At 39.4% G+C, this 26,317-nt stretch overlaps 2 protein-coding genes across 3 annotated transcripts in view; one reads left to right on the forward strand and one right to left on the reverse strand.

Moving 5' to 3' along the window:
* The first annotated feature begins 1,400 nt into the window (after positions 1-1,400).
* Positions 1,401-26,317, forward strand: part of LOC111875717 (apoptosis-inducing factor 3) — a 190,169-nt gene continuing 165,252 nt past the window's right edge. The window contains exon 1 of the mRNA XM_023872191.2: positions 1,401-1,724. The gene's annotated coding sequence lies outside the window, so the exon portion shown is untranslated. The remainder of the gene's footprint in view (positions 1,725-26,317) is intronic.
* LOC111875719 (phospholipase A1) overlaps positions 4,442-26,317 on the reverse strand; it is a 24,039-nt gene continuing 2,163 nt past the window's right edge. For both annotated transcript variants that reach the window (XM_023872194.2, XM_023872193.2), the window contains exons 2-11: positions 25,096-25,217; positions 22,434-22,554; positions 18,957-19,116; positions 16,123-16,226; positions 13,710-13,837; positions 12,092-12,226; positions 10,821-10,931; positions 9,690-9,810; positions 7,205-7,353; positions 4,442-4,701 (exon numbers count right to left, since the gene is read on the reverse strand). In XM_023872194.2, coding sequence (XP_023727962.1) covers positions 4,619-4,701; positions 7,205-7,353; positions 9,690-9,810; positions 10,821-10,931; positions 12,092-12,226; positions 13,710-13,837; positions 16,123-16,226; positions 18,957-19,116; positions 22,434-22,554; positions 25,096-25,153 — 1,170 coding nt within the window. In that variant the 5' untranslated portion in view covers positions 25,154-25,217 and the 3' untranslated portion in view covers positions 4,442-4,618. The remainder of the gene's footprint in view (positions 4,702-7,204; positions 7,354-9,689; positions 9,811-10,820; positions 10,932-12,091; positions 12,227-13,709; positions 13,838-16,122; positions 16,227-18,956; positions 19,117-22,433; positions 22,555-25,095; positions 25,218-26,317) is intronic.

A 26,317-nucleotide genomic window follows, 5' to 3' on the forward strand; every position in this document is an offset into this window, starting at 1 on the left:
TTTGTGTGTAATACTGAACTGTAAACTGTAGTCACGCGCTGTATGAAAGTGAGAAATAAATTGAGTCATCAATCCAAGACCCATGTGTAGCCACACTCCATCACTTGATATTCATATTGATTTACTTACTTACTTACTTACCTACTAATGGAGCTGAGTCTTCTGGAGGACCACTGAATTCTGCAGCTACTCAAGAATTTCACAGTATTTTATGGAACTCGAAGATTCATTACCGTGTTCACAAGAGCCCTCCACTGGTCCCTATCCCCTTATCCCCATTCGTGCTACATGGCATGCGCATCTCATCGTCCTTGATGTGATAATTCTAATTATACTTGGAGAAGAGTACAAGTTATGAAGCTCCTCATTATGCAGTTTTCTCCAACCTCCTGTCACTTCATCTCTCTTCGGTGCAAATATTCTCCTTGACACCCTGTTCTCAAACACCCTCAGTCTATCGCCCTCCTTTAATATCAGAGACCAAGTTTCACACCCCTACAGAACCACAGGCAAAATTATAGTTTTGTATATTCTAATTTTTATGTTTTTGGACAGCAGTCGGGAAGACAAAAGGTTCTGGACTGAATGGTAGCAAGCATAACCAGAATTCAGTATCCACTTAATTTCCTCCTGAATCAGGTTTCGATCTGTTATCGTTGTTCCCAAATATCTATTCATATTGATTATCATGAAAATTAGCCAAGATCTATCTATAAAATTGTTGTTCAAAATAAATTAGAGGGCCTATTTACATTTGTAATTTGGCGCTGGACTTCATTTGTAACCCCGTAACTTTCATTTTGAAAATGTCACAGTGCGATAAGGATCAATACATCCACTTCCCCATACGCTTTCATGGCGTAGTGCTTAATTAGTTAAGCACAGGAACAACTTTACCTTTTTTTACCTTTACGACATTGCGACGCACAGCTTGTTAAGAATAACTTTCGAGGAATGAAAATATTACTTTCCGATTTTAACATCTTTATTACATCGTAATAGGGGATGCGGTATGCACTGTCCTCGATCGCTCGGAAGCCGGGATCGTGGGTTCGAATCCCACTCAGGTAATGGATGTTTGTGTGCGTTTTTTGTGTTTGTGTACAGGCAGAGGCCTTGCGACGAGCTGATCACCCGCCCAAGGAGTCCTACCGTATGTCTAAGATCTAGTAAAACAGAAGTGAAACGGAAGGTTTCATGGAGGTAGGCCTAGGCCCAAATAAGGGCTGTAGCGCCAATGGGAAAAAAATATGGAATGCAGTGTTAGAGTAATATGTAATTATATGCACATTCCATAGATGGCATCTGCAGGTAGTTATGTTTACTTATATGTTTGCTCAGAAGATGTCAGAATGAACTTGGTTTCAGAGACATAAAACGTCGTCTGATTTCTATACCACACTCTCCTGTTCCTACTCCAGATGACAGACGAGCAGCAGTTGTTTTCTCAAGGAGCCAGTAGAGTGCTCTCTTGCCCGTCAGTTTCCCACGCGAACTAGAGTAGCGCGTTTGTAACCGGAAAAAATAAGTCTCTATGTGTGATCAAATGTACCGTAGTGAATAGATGTGTGAAGTGAATTGTGTGTGCCTAATTGTGAAGTCTAAGTTAATTAGTGATCTTCTTAATCATCAGAACGAAAATGTCTGTACAAAGACTGGAATACTTGTTGGAAGCAGCACAGTGGACTTAAAACCCATGCAGCCTTTTGAAGAAATATTGGAAGGTCAGAAACAAATATGAAGTCTATGTATGTTTATTCTTTGCCTTTATGTGTTTATACATTCATATTTTCGTAACTGATGAGTGGAGTTGATCTTTAACTTTAAAACTGTCTTTGATTTTGTTCGGTAAGGGGTAAAGTGCGTGCAAAATGAATAATATTTTCGAAGTTTATAACGCAGGAATTATTAAACAGGCAAGAGGAAGTGTTTTCAACAGAGCCCGCGTGTCATTTCAATCACTTAACGCATTCTTTAGAATCGAAGTTACAAATATCGGCGAGATCCCAAACATTAACCAACTCTTATCATGCATGGATACTGTATGCATCGACTGGAAGTGCAAGAGTAGCCAGTTGATTCCATTCACAGATACTGTAGCTATGGCCTCTCAGAGAGTAGTAGAATGTTAGGCCAGTATGTCAATATAGGCAAATCTCAAAACAGGAGCAATCTGTTTAATTAAATACGTGTATTGCATGTAACTACCGGTACTACATGTAGTGACCAGGGCTTAGCCGGGAATTTTTTTATTGCTAGTGGGGTGGGACTAAGTCCCTTGTACTGGGGCCACTTCCGGCCTATTGTACCAGCCCCAGATGATAAGTGAGGGTGAATGTGGAGCAATTGGTGGAATGAAGATTGGCAGGGGAAACCGAAGTACTCGAAGAAAACCTCCCCCAGCGCCACTTTGTCCATCACAAATCCCACTTGACCAGACCCCGGGATCGAACCCGGGCCGCCGCGGTGGGAAGCCAGCGACTAACCGCTTGAGCTATGGCGCGGCCCCAGCCGGGAATTAAGGCAGAACTTGTGAGACCAAGAAATATTATATTTTAACATCTTATTGTGTGGACGCAATTTCTTTATTTTATTCCGTCCCCACAGTAGGAATCATGGCTACGCCATACGTTCCTCATTTCTTACAACCCGTTTAGGCCCATTAAACTATCATCCGATATTTGACTTGTTTATATACACCTGTGTTCTTCGCTAGTATTCCTATATTGGTTAGCGTTTACATATTGGAATACTTGTTATTTAGTAGTATGTAATGCCGTTATATATAAAAAGACAAGTTCATCTCTAAATTTAAATAGTAATCATTCAAACGTTAAATAATTAAAGTTAAACGTATATAAAAGGTTTTCTTATGTTTGTCTGGATGTAATAATTTTGTGTTGATGCTTTTCTTCTATGGATGTATTTCTTTTGAATTCGTCTTGGTTTTATATTAATGTAGTATTTATTATGTTGGATTTTAGGCATGTGATTGCGTTTGCTCCTTGAGTTCGTTGTATTTGGGAGAAGTCTTAAATCTTACATATGATAGTGACGCTCAAATACGTACAAGTATATTTCTAGTTGTAAGACCAAGTAAGAACCGAAGACCGCTGGTTGATTCTGCAGATATTAGGATTTATTTATATTTATTAAAATTTCTCAACATATGCCAATTATTCTAACTCTGATAGAACTTACGGGCAGTTTGCATGAACAATACATGCATTTCTATTCGTATGTCGAGCGTAAATAACAACATATTTACGATATAGAATATTTCGAACAAATAAGGGAAAATAGTTATACATATTTTAAGCGGCCGCGTCATAGCTCAAACGGTTAGTCGCTGGCTTCCCACCGCGACGGCCTGAGTTCGAGCCCGGGTCTGGTCAAGTGGGATTTGTGGTGCACAAAGTGGCGCTGGGGCAGGTTTTGTCTAAGTACTTCGGTTCTCCCTGCCAATCTTCATTCCACCAAATTCTCCATCATCATAATCACCCAGGGCAGGCTACAATAGGCCAATCAGTGACCGCCGTCCCGAGTGGACCCAGTTGGACTCCAACCCACACTAAGCGAATTTAATTTTTTTAATTACACCCAAAGCACTTTTCCCGTATACTGTACCCTTTTGGAGATAAATGAACAAGGGAGAAGCTATGTGTACGTTGAGTAACTTGTATGTAGAACATATATATATCCTGAATACACCTGAGTATTGCCGAAATCTCTTATTCTTGGTAATAACTGACCGAAGCTTCTTCCAGGTTTTGTAAGTATATTTAATAAAAATTTAATTGATAGAGCTACAGAAATCTTTCATTCTGGATCATAATAGGTAAATCTTACAAGACGTCAAATGACTCAATTATTTAAAAAACAAATAGCAATTAGGGCAAAAATTAGAAATCATTGAGTGAATTTGTACTGCATTTAAATTAAAATTTTCTTTATGGTTCTACATTACAATGAAATTTATCAGAAGTCAGCAGTTACAAATATTACATGAAAATTTTAGGTAAAATTTAATAAATATAACGTAGCAGAATAATTTCATTGCGCAGCAATTCTTTCCAGCAATAATTACATAATAACAACAATACTAATAATCATTATGTAATATATTTGCAATTGAAAGAAATAAATTGTTTGACTCCAGCAACACGCAATCTTATGACAACATACTCGCAAGCTCAACACGCTAATCATGAACAAAACTGAATTTTATTGTTGGATTGCAGACTTATAAGGTCAAAAACAAAGCATTTCTGGGATTAGAATTATACGCATGAAAATATTGTGGCTTAATAATGTTTACGACACTGATTAATGTTGATGAAAGCGTCCTGAAGGAAAGTTGTGCCCGGAGCTTATCTATATAATTTGAATCTCTAAACATTTCAAAATTCAAGCACTGTGTTGTAATTGAGTACACATGTGATAAAGAACACTGTTAAAATATTTATTGTGTCACAACAGCAGCCTTTACAGAGAAAACTACACTGCAATTCGAATATTACTTACAATTTCACATTCAATATTATACAATAGAATGCATAAAACGCTGCTGTATCATTCACTGATTTCATTCTTCTACCCGATTTAACTTGTACTGTCTTCAGAATATTCCCAGAAGTAATTTTAGAGGTTTGTTCCAGATCGTCACTTCCTTCATATCTTCACTTGTCTCTGGTTTTTTAACTGCAACAGAAGCACGTGTCCTCATTGTGTGCAAAATTTCAGAATAGTGAAAAAACAGTGACACGTACGACATTAGTGACTTTAGACTAGCCACACATATCCTATGTGATTGTGAGGTCGTAGCTTATATAAGATATCATTAAATGGGTCAGTTCTTCATGGAACCAAGTGACTTTAATGACGCCCCATTAATAAAGTCCTACATTTCATTCGACGTGTAGGATTAACAAAGGCTTAATCTAAAGAGGAAGCACAATAGATCACTGAAAGTCGCAGTGCGAGGGCCGGATTTTATGGCTCAACCCTTACACACATACACACATACAACTTTAGAATATACAGAGAAACTTTCATATTTATACCAAAATATTTTATAAAACCCGCTGTAATTTTTTTAATGCTAGTGGGGTGGGACTAAGTCCCTTGTACTGCGGCCACTTCTGCCCTATTGTACCAGCCCCAGATGATAGGTGAGGGTGATTGTGGAGCAATTGGTGGAATGAAGATTGGCAGGGGAAACAGAAGTAGACGGAGGAAACCTGCCCCAGCGCCACTTTGCCTACCACAAATCCCAATTGACCAGACCCGGGATCGAATCCAGGCCGCCGTGGTGGGAAGCCAGCGACTAACCGCTTCAGCTATGGCGCGGCCAATTCGTGATGTATGTAATTATTACTGGGGTTAAAGCATGTCTAAATCGACGAATATGCAGTACTCATACAATAATGGTGTAGTGTCAGTAGCAATTTTGAAGCTGTTAGCTTAATCGCGGCCGGTCACGGTAGCCGAGCGGTCTAAGGCATGCACTGCCTTCGCTCGCTTGGAAACCGGGATCGTGGGTTCGAATCCCACTCAGGGCATGGATGTTTAGTTTGTGTGTGTGCGTTTTTCTGTGTTTGTGTACAGGTAGAGGCCTTGCGACGAGCTTATCACCCGCCCAAGGAGTCCTACCGAATGTGTAAGATCTAGAAAAAAACCGAAGTGAACGGAGAAGTTCATGGAGGTAGGCCTAGGCCCACTGGGCTGTAGTGCCAAGGGGGGAAAAAAGTTTAATCGCGCGCCTCACATGACAGTATTCATCTCACCAGACAGTATATTGTACCGTCTCTAATGCAACACTACACAAAACCATCAAGCACTCTTCAACTAAACTGCCTTATTATGGATAGACTACGCGAATTGTATTAACGCATTGTAACATATTAACGTATTGTATTTCCTGATCGTAGTGGTGCGCCTCTGAGAATGATTCTCTTGAATCGAAACATGTAAGGTGAATGAAGACTGAACTGTTGTAAATTTGTATGTCACACTGGACTGAAATTTATCCACTGTGTAACGCATAAGCTGTTTCGATTTTAAATTACTTTGTTCACGTCATTGGAGCCGGGATAGCGTAGTGGGTATAGTGACTGGCAACGAGCTGGACGACCGAGTAGTCGGGATTTCGAGTCCCGGTAGGGTAAAACATTTTCTCTTCTCCAGGTTGTCCAGACCGGCTCTGGGGTTCACCGAACCTCCTATCCAGTGGGTACAGGGAGATATTTTCACGGAGGTTAAGAGGCAGGGGCGTAATCCTGACCACTCACTCCAACTAATGCCGAAGCCCCCCATATTTCTTATTGGCGTAGTGCTTAACTAGTTAAGCACAGGGACAACTTTACCTTTTCTGTTCACTTCATTAGAGTCGAAATCGGAGTCGGCATAGTGACGGGCTACGAGCTGAACGGCCGGGGTTCTCTTCACTGCAGAGGTATATTTTTCTCTACTCTGAGATCTATATAGCCTCCTATCCAATGAGTAAAAACGCTCTTTCTCGGTGGGTAAAGAGGCCGGCACGTGAAGTTGGCCACTCACATCAATCTAGTGCTTAAGTCAAGAATGGTTGAGCTGTGACCCCACTCTCTCATACGTCTTTATGGCTTGAAATCTCAGTCAGGATACGCCATCTCCGGCAGATGTTTGAACTTCAGAACAGGAAGCAGGAGCGCTGCCAATTGGCCAACACATTCCGCCATTTATTTCTGTTGTTCAATGATATTTTCATACATAAGCCTATACATCATTGTGGTAGGATGTCTTTGTTGTTGTTGTATTTGTTGCAGTTATTTGTATTTCTCTGTAATTGTTGTAGTTGTTAATCGTATTTTGTTTGTATTCGCTGTGGTAGGATGTCCTTATTGTTGTGTTTTGTGTATTGTGTTTTGTTTGAGCGTGTTGTCACTTAGTGTAATGTGTGTTACTTGTCTGTTGTGTCCTATTGTGTACTACTGCCACCGGGCTAAAGCCCAATTGCAGTATAATAAATAATATATATACATTAGCGTATTCTGTTTTCCTATTCATAATCGCATTATTTCATTATTACAGCAGTTTATGCTATACAATTTGGAATCACTTTTAAACAATTTATTAAATTACCTTCATAGATGTAAACTTAAAATTAGTCGATATACGATCTACTGGCAATTTACTGCTTATCATGAATTAATGTTGTACTTACTGCAATAGGGTTCTTTTGTATTTGTTGGCACTATGTAAACTCCGCTAGCCGGGTAATCTATCGTATGAATTCCCATTGGTAAGCATGTTGGAAACTCGCACTCTCTGGAAGGTACAAAGATCTTTGCCCCGTGACCAAGTGACAGTACGCTGTGAACAGACATGAATAAAGGTAGCGCAACTGTTTGCGAGGGAACATTATAGGCATCAAAGTTTTAAAGACCGTAAACTTTAAGCAGGTGATATGATTTTTAACAAATGTCTAGAGCTGAAATAAATTACATAAAGTTAAAATCCAAATTAAATATTTATTTAACAAATGAAAAAATATATGACTTAATATAAAAGTGGTATCTTAATTGAACAAAATGGAATATAAAATATTATTTCCGTAAGGCGAAACTGTGCAAATATTATATTTTTAACTGGTTGGTCTCTGTTATTTTGGACAGCTGTATTTTGTGCATTCAAAGCTTAAAAATTATAAAAAGTCCTACTCGCTACACTTAAAATTTATCAATAATTCCGAAATCTTTGAAAAATTATTGACATGAATAGTGGTTAGATATTACTGATTCTTTGCTAAATTATTTAAATTTGTATTAAAAATCTACCACTATGAATATAAACTGATTTAAAAGATGTGTACTTCTGGAGAGTTTGATGATAATACATTTTAAGAAATCGCAAAACTAATATTTATACTAATTTTTATGGAAAAATAATTTTTCAAAATCGATTTAAAAATATGCACAAATATAAATTATTAGTATTAGTATTAAACTGAATTATTATTATTATTATTATTATTATACTCTCTGAATATCTATACTTTTCATTTTACTATTAAATATATATACGTTTCATTTCTCAGTTCTCAATAACAACTTAGATTTATGTTAATGAAATTATTATTATTATTATTATTACTATAATTTGTTTACCTGCCTGCATTAATGCGTTTTTCTCCAGTGCTTGCCTGTAATTTGCCTTTGACTTCATGTTGTGATTGTTCATAATGTAATTACCTACATCTACACTGTGCTCTGTCTGTAACTGGCATTGTAGCTGTTGACTCGGCAGATAAATAATAAAGAATTTAATTTAATTATTATTACTTGTGAAACTAGACCGTGCATTCGATAAATTCCTTAAAAAACATACGAATATTTATTACGAAATTTCAATGCCAAAGAAGGTATAGAAGACAGTTTCAAACCAAACTTCTATATGTATAAACCAAACATTGGGAATTAAAATTCACACGAAATTAGCAATGACAATCGAGTCACATTCAAAAACTGACTGCCACAAGTACAATGGTCCAACATAACGTTCATAAACTTACTTGCACAGCTCCTGCTGGAAAAGACTCGCAGTCAAATTGGCCATATTTTGATAGATAGGGGAAGGAATTTCAAATGTACTTGATTTCCGATTGTTCAACACAGCAGTTGTGACACTGACCACTGTTTGTGGCAGAAATTAGGGAGACTGGCAGTGAGCAAACACACAATACACACAGTTCATATGGAGAGGACCAGTCTCAAGAAATGAAATGAGGGCAAAGAGCAGTATCGTGTTGAAATCTGAAATAGGTTCGCAGCATTGGAAAACCTAGACACTAAGGTGAATATTAAGAGTACTTGGGACACTATTAGAGAAAATAAAGAAAATCGGACCAAAATATTCAGTTATTCTGAAATGAAGAAGCATATGCCACGGTTCAGCGAAGGATGCTCAGAATTATTACATCAAAAGAAACAAGTCAAATTTCAGTGCTTACAGAATCAGAGAGAAATGAATTGGGATAATATTAACGATTAGACGTGAAGAGAAGAAATATATGAAAGACAGACTTAATGAGCTTATTTAGAATCATGAAGTCAAGAAGGAAGAGATTGGCATGTCATGAGAAGAGAAACGTATATAGGATATTTGTGGGAAAGCTATAAACAAATAGACCACTAGGAAGACTAAAACATAGTTGGGTGGATAATATTAAAATGAATCATAGAGAGACTGAATGGGATGGTATGCACTGGATTGATCTGGTTCACGATTGGTACCAGTGACGGGCTTTTTGAACACGCAAATAAACCTTCGGATTCCATAAAATATTGGGACGTTCTTGATTAGCCGCACAATTGGGGGGTTTTCAAGGAAGCCTGAGTTCCATGACGTTAGTTTGTTAGTTATAAGTATTTTATTTTCAAGAAATTATAAAGAATCGATAGGTCATTTCGTTCCCTTACAAATTCATGGATTCAGTTCCAAAAAATTAATGCATATAAAAGAATCCAGATCTTACATTACATCATTTGGTTTCTAGAAGTCTCAGACACTAGAGAATTAATCCATAAATATAATATTTTAAGGCGCTCGTTGTGAATTTTTCCTAGCCAATTTGCACAACAAATTTTCCAAATGCAAGCCCGTAACAATGCGCTCTCAAGTCGTATGTATCTGTACATAACTTCTCTTACCTCACAAGCCTTTTATATATGTCCTCCTTTATTCCCCAAAATGTGCAGTTAGGTACCCTTAAAGCTTCTGTATAGTACACTTGTGATTTCTCATGGGAACAAGACAATGACGGGACCAAAGCTGCATGAAAAAAGAAAGACGGAACAAAGTTATGTTATTCTTGAAGATCCTTCAGTAATTTTCATCTGCCATAAGAGTATATATATGAAAGTATCAAGAGTGAGAAAATGTGCCTAAATTCCAAGTGTAATTCTTCTGTAGCGGGGAATACAAAATACATTAATTCTTATGATTTATTTTATACGTATGATGATCTCTATCGTCTAGTGGTCAGAGTTCCTGGCAACAGATCCAGAGTTCCCGGGTTTGATTCCCGGCGCTACCAGATTTTATGAGAAGTAATGCGTCTGGAACGGGGTTCACTCAGCGTCTTGATGATAATTGAGGAACTATTTCAAGGAAGTAGCGGCTCCGGTCTTGAAAACCGAAATTAACGGCCGTGGGGGTCCGTTGCGCTGACAACGAGACACCCTCTGTCCGCTAAAGTTGGCACTAACATCGCCGACAAACTGCGGTCGCTTGGTCGGTATAGTTAGCTTGCGGACTAAAACCACGGACTTTATTCTTGTTTGTTGATATAATATAATATTTATCTCTTAAATACTTTGCACTGCCTTACTACAACGTTCACCTGTGTACACATTTCGATTAGTACAGAAAGTTATGTTTATACGGCATAATATTTTCAATGCCTATTATATAATATTTCTATACATTAGTCCAATAAATTTCTTTCAGTTGATTGGCATAGATTTTCATCAACGTGAAGAAAAATAGAAATGTTGACCAGTCGGCCAATGACTGACTTTATAAAATGAATAATTACTAAGAAAATTTATAAAGTTTCACATAAAAGAGGAAACTCTAAATATAGGCCCATGAAAATCATGGAGCGTTGAGGTAAGCCTACATTTGTTATTATTGCTGACAAAGCTAATCCGTGATGCGTGTATACAGATACCTTTTTTTTTTCCAGTATTTTATTAACCCTTCCTGTCACAGGAATGATAGGTGATGGCGTGTTGATTAACTAAGCACGGGAACTTTCATTCCTTTGTATCCACTTTTACCTTTTGAATTGTTGTCGCTTCGTGACTGCGAGTGACTTACTGCGAGGTCGATCAAATCTATGCCACATGAAGGCTGGTCCATACCGCCGTTCATAGCAAAGGTCACATCATCTGTTGAAAAATAAAGCAATAAATAGTGTAAACATTATACAGACCTGTTTTATGCAGATAATACTCAGTACGATAAAGTCATCTCGGGTGTTTTGCACCTTTTATTATCGAAAGTTCAGTTTGTTTTAGGCAAATCGTGGATAATTTTAACCATCAGTCACCTAAATCTGTCAGTGGTTACAGCAAGTTAGTTAGTTAGTTAGTTAGTTATTGGAGAGGGTGGGTTTTCCCCATGCACTTAGACCAGTATTGGTCCATTGTGCTTCCCTCTATGATATTCTACCAGTCTCTATACCCTACCGATATTGGTGCGCCCCATCAGTCCCGCCGAGCCAGCGAGTCCTCTGGATCTATAGTCAGGAACTTTGATCACTCGACCACAGAGGCGATCTTGACACTTTTCTACTTTGAGAAATAGAGAGTGAAGTTAGGAACGGAATTTAAAGAAGTCATCGATTTCCGTAAGAGAACAAGAACAGCCATGAGTTATCCAAAGGAGTCTTCGTAACATACACTTAGTCACTGCATTAGTTTTGATTAAGCGCGGTGGATTAATATGCGAGGTGGTAAGCAAAGACAGTGATTTGCATTTTTGCGTAGTTATCACAAGGGCATATACCTGTTGTCAGTATTTTTTTTTTAAATTTGTTTAGTGGGGGTGGAGTCCAACTGGGTCCACTCGGCACTGCGGCCACTGATTGGCCTATAGTAGCCTCCCCCGGGTGATTATGATGATGGAGAATTTGGTACAATGAAGATTGGCAGGGGAAACCGAAGTACTCGCAGAAAACTGGCCCCAGCGCCAATTTGTCCACCACAAATCCCATTTGACCAGACCCGGGATCGAACCCGGGCCGCCGCTGTGAGAAGCCAGCGACTAACCGTTTGAGCTATGGCGCACCTTTTATCAGTAAATAGACATAAATGTTTATAAAAGAAATACATAACATTTAATGCCCAAATAGTTCATATGTTGTTATATTTTAGAGATACAACACGAGAGGTCCTTTTCCAATAAATTTAGAATAACAACACTGAATTAGAGTGTCTGTAACTAAAAATGTTCTTGAAGAAAAATTACACCCTGTATCAAGTACTATTTTCATCGAGAGAAATATAAATGTTCTGCATCTTGGTTCTTGACAATAATATGTACTTACAGTCTTCACGGGGAGTTCCAAACCCCAAAACATATTTCTTGTTTGTTTGAACCGATTCCACAAATTGTCCATCTCCTTTGCATAGACGAACTTGACAGTCCTCCCCTTTAAACAGTGGTCCAGCCGGATCCAGGCCTGTAAAGGGAAATGCAATAAAACAAACACAAAACTCCATGGTCTTCAGTCCGCAAGAGAACTATACCGATCGAGCCACCTCCTCTTGTCGGCGAAGTTAGTGCCAACTTTTGCGGATAGAGAGTGCCGCGTGGTCAGTGTAATGGATCCCATGGGAAATGCAATAAATAAATTCAAATATATTCAGTGATTTCATTCTCAACAGAAGACGTACCCCATGGATATTTCATATTCAACTCATGATTGCAGCACTAGATCATACTGTTGTGTTTTAGTATCATGTTGTAGTTGGAATTAGAATCTATATTTGTTTACCATTCACCATGAAATAATTTTAACATTTAAAATTTATCCTTTTAAAATTTGCCATTTCACTGTATGTTTCGACATAATAGGCCATCACCAGGTGAGTGGAAGTTCGGGGGAAATGCTGAGATATTTGCGTTACTGCGATCTTTGCTTTTCGTACATTTTATACTTCTAAATGAAGTCAATATAGCTCCTGAGTCTATGCCACATTTGTTGGTATAACCGTTGTCTATTTACTATGCAGTGTGGATGTTATATCCACAAGAAGAGTATGTAATATTCGCAGTATTTCATAATTTAAGAAGTATTTTATTACAAGTCATAAAGGGAAGGACCCGCTTGGAAGATCTAGACACTGATGGAACAAGAGTAATAAATGGATTTTATAACATAGGGTTTAAGGAAGTGAAATTGATCCAACCGGCTCAGGATAGGGTCTGGTGGTGGAGTCGTACTACTCAAACACGCACCAGCCCCCTTTTTTTTTTGTGTTTCAGCTCGTAACACAAAATTTTTCGCATCTTCGGAAATTGTATTCTGTGCCATGTGGGACAATTTACATCGAACTTGCGAAAGTCGAGTCTAGGGTAACTTGGTGAGGTCTGTACACAATAAAGTGATATAATTGTCACCGTGTTCACAAGAGCCCTCCACTGGTCTCTATCCTGAGCCAGATCTATCCAATCCATGCCATCCCATCCTATCTCTCTAAGATCCATTCTAGTATTGTCCACCCACCTACGACTTGTTTTTCCCTCTGGTCTCTTTCCTTCTGGTTTTCCCACCAATATCCTATACTCATTCCTCGTCTCCCTCATTCGTGCTACATGACCTGCCCACCTCACCCTCCTTGACTTGATCATTCTAATTATACTTGGAGAAGAGTACAAGTTATGAAGCCCTCATTATGTAGTTTTCCCCAACTTCCTGCCACTTCATCTCTCTTCGGTCCAAATGTTCTCCACAACACCCTGTTCTCGAACACCCTCAGTCTATGTTCCTCCCTTAATGTCAGCGACCAAGTTTCACACCCATAGAAAACCACAATAGGCCATGAAAATTTCTTTTCACATCTTCCAAATTTATTATTCTCACAGTACCCTTCGGCACTGTGTAGGAAGAAACTCCACGTTCTTAAAATAATCAGCCCAAAACATATTAACAAATGTATTACCTGTTATTCTGCGAATCCCAGGAACTTCCTTTCCAATATAACCAACCAGGTGTGCTCCTAAACTTAATCCCATCAGGTGAATACCATCCTTGGATACCCCTTTCTTGTCCACTATATATCTGACAAACCTGAAATAATAATCGAAACATTATCTCTTGTACTACTCATTATTCAGTGGGTATAGAGACGGCCTAGAGAATAGGCAGCCCGGGTTCAATTCCCCACACGGGTGAAGACTTTTCTCTTCTTCATAGCGTCTAGACCTGATTTCGGGCCCACCTAATCTCTTAATTTAACGCGTGCCGGGGTCCGTTTCCCCGGCTGGGAGTTACGAAAGTCTGTGCTTTGTGACAAAAGAATAATTACTGTCACTGAAAGGAAAGAAACATCATACATATTGTCGCATGTTAGTCATTCAAATATATAGCACGTCTAGGCCACGAAAGTTTTTTCTTCGGAGTTCTGAAATGTAGTAAAGGTAAGGTAAATCTATCCCGCGGAGACCCTTAGAGCTGTGAGGCGTCGAGGCTCCAACATTTTCTAGGTAATCAGTTCACAGATGGCAGTAAGGTTGTCAGCCTTACGCGCCGGCCGCCCTTTACCCATCACGAAGATTCCTGGTACTGATTTCTGTTAGAGGCTGAGTCGACCCCAGGGTCATAATGCGGCTGGAAGGATTAGGTAGATTGTAGAATTCAATGACCTGATCGGTAAATGAACCCGCTACTTCCCGGCTTATAGCATGGTACCTCTACGAACTATGCTACAGCGTGCCCCTCTATAACACAGTAAACATACTTACTCAGGCCGTGCCATAGCTCAGGGGATTAGTCGCCAACTTCCCAACCCGGCGGTCCGTGTTTGAGCCCAGGTCAGGTCATGTGTGATTTATGGTGGACAAAGGAGCCCTAGGGCATGTTTTCTCCAAGTACTTCGGTTTCCCCCGCCAATTCTTATTTCACCGACTGCTCCACATTCATTATCATTTATCATTCGGGGCTGGTACAACAGGCCAAGTAGTGGCCGACGTACCGAGTGGACTCAGTCTCGTCCCACCCCAAGTAAGTAAAAAAAAATCCTCCTTGGCTGTACATTTCTCTAAGACCAATTGACCATAAATTGTCAATGAATAATCCGTCGAGTGTAACAACGTTCTTAGGTCACTTATTTATTTCACTCGCCTTACATGTTTCGGTTCAAAAGAAACCATCATCAGAGGCACGTTTCTTTTGAACCGAAACATGTAAGGCGAGTGAAATAAATAAGTGACCTAAGAACGTTGTTACAATCGACGGATTATTCATTGACAATTTGTGATTGATAGTGTAACGGACCAAATATGAAACAATTCAAACAATTCCAATTGACGATTCCTGCCTCATCATATGTTCCTCGCCTCCATCATTTCACTTTCAGCTCCAGAAAACAATTCTGAGCATATTTTGTACAGATTTGTAGTTAACGACAATATTAGTATCTCTGTCTGTATTGCGTTGAATATGAATCTGATTCGTAAATAGTGATCTGGAAAGGATTTGGAAGGAAACGACAGCAGCCTAATTTAAGTTATTCTGTTTCTTCCTCGAGAGACTGAGAAAGCCAGAAACAAATGTCGTGGCCGAGATCACATCCTAAACACAAAGCACTTCTTAGGCCAGCTTTCTCGGGTTATCTACCTACACTACGCCCTTTAGGAGTATGAGGAGAAAACTCGTCCTTATTAGCTTTCCTTTGTCTATTATTTAAATTGTCCAGCTATCGAGATGAGGTTATGTGCCTCATGTCAGCGCTCAAACTGGAGTGTCAAGGCCTGCCTTTGACTGACCCCTGCCCAGAGATATGCCTAGCTTATGCCCCCGACAGATCAGATCTCCAGGCGACAACATACAAACTTCACCACCATATATAGAATGGTAGCCCAGAGGGAGATCTGAAAGGCAGTAACAAACATAAAACAAACTCCGTGGCCTGTAATCCGTAAGCGAACTATACCGACCGAGCGATCGCCGCTTGTCGAAGTTAGTGCCAACTTTTGCGGATAAATGGTGTCACGTGGTCAGTGCAACCGATCCCCACGGCCGTTAATCTTGGTTTTCTAGATCGGAGCCGCTATTTCCTTGAAATAGCTCCTCAATTGTCCTCATGAGGCTGAGTGGACCCCGTTCCAGACCTAACGCTTCTCAGAAAACCTAGTATCGCCGGGAATCGAACCCGAGAACTCTGGATCTGTAGCCAGGAACTCTGACCACTAGACCACAGGGGCGGCCTGGAAGATAGTAACAAGATAAAATATTGAAGCTTTTGGATAATATCATATTGAATTCAATGGATATGGAGACTAATACAAAATGAGCACCGTATCAATATAAATACATCGTTTCTTTTTCATAAAGACATGGTAGAATATACTGACCTTGCTACAATTCTGGCTAATACTCTGAGATCCGATACAGGCTGTGGATAGTACAAATTACTAGCCACATCGCTGTAATCAACCAGAAAGACGTTGGCATCAACCTGAAATATTACATTATAATATTAAAAGGCATCTAGGAACCAGCAATGAATATAATTTTGCCAAGAGGTGACACTTTTCACTCTTTCTTTTAAGAGGTTCACTTAATTAAATAAAATGTAAATTTGTAAGATTTGAGGCTTTCACGGCGGTGACTATGAAGAAAGCAGTCTTCTGGGATTTGGCACCGTGTATATGTGGTGTTAACCGACGTTTCGGAGGAACGTATCGCCTCCATCTTCAGGGTAGAAGAAAAAATATAAGAAATCTGCAAGCGGAAAGACCGTGAGAACCAGTCTGCTTTTACCGGTTCTCACGGTCTCTCCGCTTTGCAGATTTCTTATATTTTTTCTTCTACCCTGAAGATGGAGGCGATACGTTCCTCCGAAACGTCGGTTAACACCACATATACATGGTGCCAAATCCCAGAAGACTGCTTTCTTCAAAATGTAAATTTGTTTAAAGTTTTGAACTGTGTTACAATTTTCTGTCATTGTATTCAGGGTAAAGCAGTATAAATTGAACGAAGCTGAAGGACGGAAGATACAGTGAGAATGTGGCTAAAGTTGGCAAATATCAGTATAATGGACATTTTGTTATTGTTCTTTCTGATGATATTTTCTTAAGAGACAAAATGTTGTATTTACTCAAGCTTCTGTTACATCCTGAAATTCGAAACCTTCTTTATCCTCGAAAGAAGCAACATTTTATTTACGCCATATTTCCTGAATGGAGTCAAGTTGTGATATCCTAGTAGAATTTTATATTAACTTACCGGCTTATTGAGCTTGATGTTCATTTGCTTCAGATACAAACATATTTCAAAATCAGACTCACCATATGCTAGTAGGGTTGAAATCTGGGTTTCTTTAGTGTTTGATAAATATACACAACATCGGAAAACCTTTCAACTATGTTTGTACAAGGTGACAAAGATGGTGATAAACATGATGAATCTTGGACAGAACGCAGATAATCTCATACCCAGCTTGTAATTAGATTATAATTTCTGAAAGAGTTCCTGTATCATAAGTTCATGTCTCTCTTGTAGGAAGGGTAATATATTTTCCTCAAGGATTTTTCCCCATTTAACAGTGTATCTTGACTTCTGTAGAGGTGTGCTCTCAAAACTTGGGTTAATCTGGCATCTCACCATAGGTTGCGGCCAAGACGTTAACGCTTCTTCATATTTCAGATATATTGGGTTGAAATCTCGGTCCAGAAACTGGTTGTACTGGCTGCGTTTTTTTTTGTGGTTACTTCGGCCCTTCCGCTAAATGGAAAGGTATAACCTCAAAATATGTCACATAGTTTCCTTTTGCATGTTTCCAAATTCATTCTAGTGAAACGTAGATAAAAAAAAGAAGAATAAAAATATGTTGTTAGTAAACATCTTGCATTCGCCAATCAAATTATAGGCCGACAGGACGAGACTTTTACACGTCACTTATCTTTTACTTTTTGTACTGTGACAGTAAATTCTAAAGTGCTGTTACACAAACATATTTTTTAAAATAATGCCTAACAAGTCTTTATCAACGCCTTAAACTGCCTTAAAAATGAGAACATTAAAATAAAAAAAAAACAATTTAATTAAAATAAAATAGCTCTACCAAATTATGGTATTGTCACCATGTATGGGTGTGACTATAGACGGGATTTGGTTTAGTGACTCCATTTATTAACCATTTATACATAGGACTTCTAACTACAAGCAATTACAGCACCACCGCTAATCTCTAAAATTCACAATTCACCACAGCACATGCTAAGCCTTTTTTCCCCAGTCTGCTGTGTCTTCACCAGCCGTTCCCTGGCAGTGGCTTATAACAGTGGAGATTCTTCAGCTTCACGTGTTCAGGTTTTATCTTCACAGATTTCCGTACAGAACTGCCCTTCAACTAAATTTATCTCTTGTTTATAACATCTCGGCACGAACCACACAGAAAACACACTGTCACCATTGGTGAAGCTCAACTGTTGCATTATTAAGAATCTACTGTCTAGCAACGGGAACGTGTTTACCGAGCCGATGCAAAGAAACGGTCGCTGTTTACAGCCACCACTTTCAACGGTCTATACGCCATAGTATATGGATGGGGCAAGGTGAAAATTATTAAAATCGTGTCCTTCAGTTGCCTTCTATATATTTTGAAGCTTGAATAGTGCATGAAAAATACTGGATTAAGTTCATTGCTACTATGTCCATTTAGACATCATATCAAACTTGCCTCCGCTGAGAACAAGGGCAATGTGAGTGAATCGCTGGTTGAAAAGTCTCTCTGAAAACAAGGGATGTAGAATCTAGCTTCCCACTGTTTGCTTCTTACTCGTTGAGAGCATTAATTCGCCAAATACCTAGATGATGTTGAAGTACTTACCTCTCTATGGCTCTGCAGCCCTTTGGACCTTAGCCGCTTCTTCAGTTCCGTAATCCTATTGATACAGTCGGTAGGATTCCTTGGACTGGGGATCAGCCGGTCGCAAGGCCGCTACCTACACACAGAACAGCACAAACAGAGGATTCACGCACACCGACGTCCATCTCTCGCATAGGATTGGAACCCACGACCCAATGTTCGACCTGGCGAAGACGATTCATACCTCAGACTACTGTGATCCCAAGAGGTCACCCATCCAAGTACTAACCATATATAACGTTGCTTACCGTCAGTGATAGGACGAGAACCGGTGTTTTCAACATGACATGGCTCTCGGTTTGAAGTACTTACACTGACTAAATAACTCGATGCCATTGATGGGTGAGAGCTATGAATTACCGAGCCCCTCCAGCCATGAAAGAAAAACATCGTTGGTTTACTAGCATCGAAGTAAGAACCCTCCAATGATGTGTTTTCTGATGAAAAGTTGAAAGCAGTAGAAGGGTTTGACCTGCGGAACAGGAGACATCAGTTTATTACAAACCGACTTTATGGCTCTGATGCGTTGCTGAAAATCGTTAAGTCGAACATCAATTTCCCGTAGATTCACATATTAAAATTAGATAAATTTCAAGACCTCGGAAAGCATATATTTTTACTGGCTCTTCCAACTCATTCAGAGCCCTGGCCTCTTATTCAGTTCCGTAATAATTTTTCACAGAAAGTAGGACTCCGTGGACGAGTGATCAGCCCGTCACAAGGCCTCTACCTAAACACAGGACAACACAAACACAGAATAAACGCGCACACACACACCCCAAACATCTATGTCTTGAGTGGGATACGAACCCACGATCCAAGCGTTCGAGCGAGTGAAGACAGTTCATATGTCAATATTCTCCGTGCTCAGGATTACCTGTAGGTCGTGTTGGTGCTGTAGCAATCCGTTCGCATTCCATTCCATTATACGTAAGGAGTTAGCTGTTAGTGAGTAGTGGTCATTTTAAGGCTGCTCTCGACTTTATTGAGGCGCAGGTTTTGCTCTTTTAGCATTTTCCCTATTTGTGCTAACCTGTTATCAGTATCTGCGGCGTGTGCTGCTTCAGCAATGCTGCTAGATGCCACCTGACTATAGGTTTTCCCAAAGTTGTTTTTATGTCCATTGTTGGGAGCTATTCTTACTATTTGCTTATTTGTTTTAGTTTGTTGTTTTGGTTTATTCTTCTTATCTCTAAGTTTTGGGAGTTCTTTAATCACCTCACAACCTCGATAATTTGCTGGATGGTTCTTTCGGCAGTGACGGCATTTTGGTTGTGCCAGTTGTGGTTATAAATTTTAAAATAAACATTGCATTATATTTACAGTGCTATCGTTCATTACACGTGTTAAGAATTTATGTTCTTGTAAATCGTTCCCACCGTTTAAGTATTCAAGTTTTACGATAGCGTTAAGTCCCTCAGCGAATCATCATCTGCACGTTTGAGCATATCAAGTTTTGCATAAAACGTGTGCTTTATTCGCTTTCACCAACAAAACTACCACTGCTACTTTTTCCTGTTATTACCCATGATAAGAAAAACAAAGTTGTCCATGTGCCTAATTAACTGAGCTCTATGCCATAAAGACATATGGGGGAGTGGAGGTGTAGCTCCAGCATTCTGCACCTATGCACTAGATGGAGGTTGAAGGGTTGGCTTCACGCACCTGCCGCTTTATCCCCGGAAAAATCGCAAACAGTAAGAACTGAGCAAGAGACTTGGACGCTATGAAGAAAAGAAAAAGCTTACCCTTGTCGGGAATTTAATACAGTCCTCCATCCCCTAGCCCGTCGCTATACCGACTGAGCTATCCCTGTCAACCCATGTTAATACGTTGAATTGTGTTTATATAATGAAAGCACAATAAATGTAAAAACAGTATTTGTAAATAAAGATTACAGGCACCCAAATGGTGACAACATTGTGGCTGAGCGCGGAAGATTGGTTTCAAAATCGGCCAAAAATACGCACAAGAATGTTGCAACGGAAGTCAAGTATCTTATATCTGGAGCATTATATCGGATGTCGATTTCGAGGTGTGAAATTATTAATGTCACAAGTTATGGTTCATTATAAATTGTGAGCGACCTATGTAGCGCTTTCGAAAATTATTTCACTGAAAAAGAAGTCTATTTTCGTGTCCTGAAAATCTTTAATTTCCCTCTGCTGCTTTTTCAGTTCACAGATTTCCTTGAAATTTGTTCTTATTTAACGTTTGAGGTTTTCACTGTGATGAAGATTTTTACTGCGATATTCTCATGTACGAGTATGTAACCGTGTAGTGTGATAGGTGGGAATCAGATTTTTGGAGTAACATACTACCTCCTTGTTCGGGGTGGTATAAAAGTTCGACTCTACCTATGAGAATACAGGATGTTATGACTCACAGGAGCACAACATGAAATTTATATATTTATTTTTGTCGTGCCACGTATTGGACTCTATAAGCTGTTCTGCCTCAGAATTATTTCTGATATCGCGAATCTCTTCCTTTTCCGGTAGTAAAGGTTAAGGCGGCCGAAGTACCGTAAGTCCTCCGAAGCACATGTATTCCCGCAAACGTCCATGGCCTAAGCGAATATGCTTAATATCAATCCTGTTACAATCAAACAATAACCAAATCGCGCTATGTATTATGTAAAAGCAAAATGTGTGAATATCATTTCGCATGAGCAGGGATAACTCTCAGTGAAGCTGTATAAACAGGATTCGGTCCATGGCAGAGAGAGAAATATTTCCGAAGATTTCTGTCTTACGGGACGGAACGCCATGCAGTCCATGGAAAGTCGACCGACGTTTGCGAGGAACATGTCGCCTCCATCTTCAAGGTCCAAGAACAGGCCAAGCATAAATCAGCATGAAGAAGGTAGCTAGAAGAGCTTGAAGACGGAAGCGAAATATTACTCCGAAACGCCAGTTGAGCTTCAACGGAGATGGGACGTGTCGTGAGAACCGCCTTGAGAACCTAGTATCACACAGAAACATTTGTTTGCAACTGCGTCCAGATGGTCTCTGGGACCCATCGACTGACCGAAATATGAACATTATCATTGACTTCTGTCTAATGCCCTACGTAACCTTGAAATCGTGTTCAGATGCAGAGACAAATTTACATTTATAAGAGATATTATAGATCACTGATAGCTTCCTCCTGTCTTTGTCTTTATCTTCCACGTAACCTACGCACATTTAAAGCAAATTCCGTGGTCTGTAGTCCGCAAGATTACTATACCGACCGAGCGACAGAGGCTTGTCTGCGAAGTTAATACCAACTTTTGCGGATAGAGAGTGTTGTGTGGTCAGCGCAACGAATCCCCACAGCCGTTAATCTCGGTTTTCTAGACCGGAGCCCTTATTTCCTTGAAATAGCTTCTCAATTATCCTGAGTGGACCTCGTTCCAGACTCATTACTTCTCAGAAAAACTTGTAGCGCCGGGAATCGAACCCGGACCTCTGGGTCTGTAGCCAGGAACTCCGACCACAAGACCACAGAGGTGGGAGAGAACTTCATATCCAACAGAATTTAATTAAATTAAAGTCACCTCTTGCGGTACTGTGCATCGGGTCCTGAAAGGGACTAATTTTCTCACACTTCATGTTCACCGGTCTTTTTATTCTCTCCCCAACTTCGTCGTAGTCTGCCTTCTTACTCGCAACCTTTTCACATCCCTATTCTACTCTCCCCGTGAAGATGGAAGTAATATTTTCCTACGAAACACCTGGTTCTATCTACAAGACTACATGATGTTACAACGAAGGCCATAGTGAGAATGTATAACCGAATTGTTACCTGGTGTACAGCAGATACTGGACCTTCTCGACGCAGTTAGGGGCTGGAACTGGACGTATGAGTGAGCGCCACGGAGGGTCCATGGAGTAGCATTCCCCGTCAGGGCAACAGATCTTCTCCCCTGTGCATTTCAACAGAAACTGTGTCCTTAATGTGTAGTTATTTAACGTAAACATTCGTCTCTTAATTCGAATGACAAGACACTGCAACCCTTAATCCCGAGATATGGATTACATATCAGCAAGTGACAAAAGCGGAAGACGAAGTAAAATTGATTACGAATAACAATAGCCAACAGTGGGAGATGGGACCGACGAAAGACAAGAACAATACTTTCTGTTCTATTAAAATAAAACTCGTAACATCATAACGGTGATAGTTTTTTAAAAAAATTTCACCAGTCGCCACAATGATATGTTTGTTTCTCTTGCTCCCTGCAGTCATATTACCTTGCACCCAAAGGATTATTCTATAAGTATCAATACACGTAACATACTTATTTAATTCTTACGTATGTCTGTCTTGCTATCTATGACAGCCTATACCTTTCCTTCACTTACATGTCAATTGGAGGAGCCAGGATAGCGCAGTCGGTATAGCGACTGACTACAGGCTGGACTACCGAGAGGTCGGAGTTCGAGTCCCGGTGGGAGCAAAAATTTTCACTTCTTCATGTCGTTCAGACCGGCTCTGGGGTCCACTCAAACTACTATCCAATTGGTACCGGGGGCCCTTTCCCCAGAGGTAAAGCGGCAGAGGCGTGAAGCTGACCACTCACCTACAACTAGTGCCGAGTTGAAGAAAATATGGATTTGTACATCCACTCCCCCATACGCCTTAGTGGCGTAGTAATTTATTAGTTAAGCACAGAGACAACTTTACCTTTTACCTTTTACATGTCAATTAACTTATGGATGGCTCATCCATTCTACTTTCATCTCAACAGTGAGAATTCTTCTTGTCAGTAAAGCAGCGTTGACAATTAGGCCCGCAGTTCAGTGAATTGTGCTTTGTCTCTCTGTGGTACAGATATTGTATTCGTCATTTTTCTCATATCTGTCGTATATTTAATTCGTACTTTCAGTTGTATAAATTCCTCAGTATGGAACCCTTTTAATTGTAGGTTCGCTGTTAGGCAGCCCTTCATCAGAGCCAACAAGAACAATGGCCTACACGCATTGTATTCTTCCTATTATTGTAAAAATAACTTCCACTACAGAATTTATAGTATAATGACCATAATAATAGGAATATTGAACATAAGTTATCTGCGCCAATATACAAGTATAAAATAATTCCAAAATACTCGCTCTTCTGTCACATCTTTAAGAAAAGTTCGAAGTGAACTGATTTGAATCTAAACATAGAAATATCTATTATATAGTACCTTACAATCACGTAAGGTCTTAGAAAAGTGGTGTAAGTTTGATTTTGGAAATATTCTCCGTAGATTTTGTTTGCCTTTCGCATTTCTTGAGACAGAAAGTGATGTTCAGAAGAAACATTTCCCTAACAATGAGAGAAAATTATTAAAAATGTCGTTTTAATCACATAGTTTATAAGAAATGGTACTGTTGAATTTGAAACATTAGCCGCAGGGCTCCTGAAATATGTTCTCGTGATCTTTCACACAAGAAACTGAAATTCTTGTATTCACAAGTACATTTCGAGGTAATAATCGAAAACTGCAAAATTGAACGTAGGTATGAATGACTACAAATCGGCCTGATTTAGTGTTTATTTTATGTATGACACCAAGATGAGAAAGCTACCCTTCTTAATGTGAGAACACAAAATGCCTAAACGTATTGAATATTTTGACAGGTAGACCCATTTCTAGGCAACTCCCAAAATCCGCTCACGCAACAATAGGGAAGGTATTGCAAGAATTGTTTTCTGTGTGGTCCACGCCATGCCTATTGCTAGGCAACGGGTCGCTAAACGCATTCTACAACTGCCTGAGAGCAATAAAGATCTGGTGCTTTATTCTAAGATAGACTTGACAGACTGACCGTTGGTCGTAACATAAATTTAACTTTTTTCAGGAGTACCAAGGGGTACGAGCACGAGAATGGAGCATGTCCTAGTGATTTATGAAGTGGGTAGATTAACGATAGCTCTATAATTGATTGTGATTAAGAGAGATTGTAAAAGAAAGAGTTAATAAAACCAATCATCCTAACAAGAACTCGTTATTATTAGTCACATAACCATGGACACGTGACAATATTATATATATGAAAACCTTTCATATAAATCACCAGCATCTTTCATCATGCTAGCACATGTGAAAGTGACTCACTGTATAATAATTGCAGGCTTTGTATGGATAGTATACGTGAATAATACTGAATACGTATGACTGCTGAAGTGAATTCCTCTACCTATAGTACAGTCTAAGAAATACTACAACAGTCAATAAGTTCGTGGAATATCCGCGAAAAGTTGTACGGGAATTTCCTGTCAGTATGTTTCAGCAATGTTATCGGCAGCTATATCAACTTTGGCAGACTTGCATAGCGACCAACGGCAGCTATTTTGAGGGCCGATGTGGATCTGCGTAAGTGTATGTAAATACCTTGTAATATGATGCGCTAAAACCAAATTCCACGAACTTAATGATTCTACCACGTATAAATTATTTCATTGCTTATTTACTCACCGTTAAGTAACGATGGGATATGTGCGAGTAATATTAACGGTAGGAAAAGAGAACACATGCTGATCTTCCTTAGGCGGTCACAAGTCAAATTGTTTGATTTATGGACTGCTTCGAGGAGAAACCTGGAGTTTGGAAACGTGACAATTTAGCTTGTGCAAATGGTTTATATGCCACAAAAGTGAAAGTTCGTCCGTTAACTTTGTTGACACCAGTTTTCTAATCTCATAATAGTCTACTTAATCAGAGTAACGTGAATTCAGTCCGATAATTACACGAAACAGGAGTACTTTTTGTTAAAACAAGCGCATTATATTTTTTTCTCAATATAATGGTGCAATAATGCAATAGAAAGCACGCATGTTCATTATCCTACGTGTCTGGTAATTAAAAATATATGAAAGTGGATCCAACTTTTGAATACAGTAACAGCGAGCCTAGGAGACACGCAGCAGAGTAATTGGTTGAGGCACTGTTCTACAAGCCGGAAGGTCTGTGGTTCGATTCTCGATTTAGTCACTGTATTTTCAATTGACCTAATCCTTCCAGCCTCACTATGGTCCTGGGGTCGACTCAGCCTCTAACAGAAATGAGTACCAGGAATACTCCTGCAGATAAAGTGCGACAGACGCTTAAGACTGACAACCTTACCGCCATCAGTGAGCCGATTGTCTAGAAAATGTGTCTCACAACCCTATAGGCCTCCACGGCCTGTCACAGGGATACCTTTTAAAAAGGAACCTCTCGATTTCGCCTCTGCAGTTACAGAACAAACACGTACCATATCTACTGTTGTCCTTCTCTCTAAACAGATAATCTACTTACGCATAGCGTAAAACGAAACTATGTGACACTTTGAAGAATCATACTTTATATCATGTGATGTCGTGTAGTCCGGTAGAAATCCATGGATGTTTCAGAGAGTAGGCAGTACCGGAGTGTAAACCAAGCAACAAACACATAGTAACATGGGAAACTTTGCTTTCATTAGCTCTGTCATTTACATTTTAAATGTACAAGTAAATAAGAAGAAAATCAAACGAATCAATGAAATTTCATTCATACGTTTGATTGTAGACATTATATACTTTTACAACGAAATTATGGTTTGCTGCAACACCATGCAATATTGTTTAACGTGCTGAATTACTATTCATGACCTCCTGCCTTTTTGAGGTAAATAATGGTTTGCTCCAACACCATCCAATATTGTTTAACATGATGA

This window comes from Cryptotermes secundus, unplaced genomic scaffold (genome assembly GCF_002891405.2).
Source record: "Cryptotermes secundus unplaced genomic scaffold, Csec_1.0 scaffold590, whole genome shotgun sequence".
NCBI lineage: Eukaryota > Metazoa > Arthropoda > Insecta > Blattodea > Kalotermitidae > Cryptotermes > Cryptotermes secundus.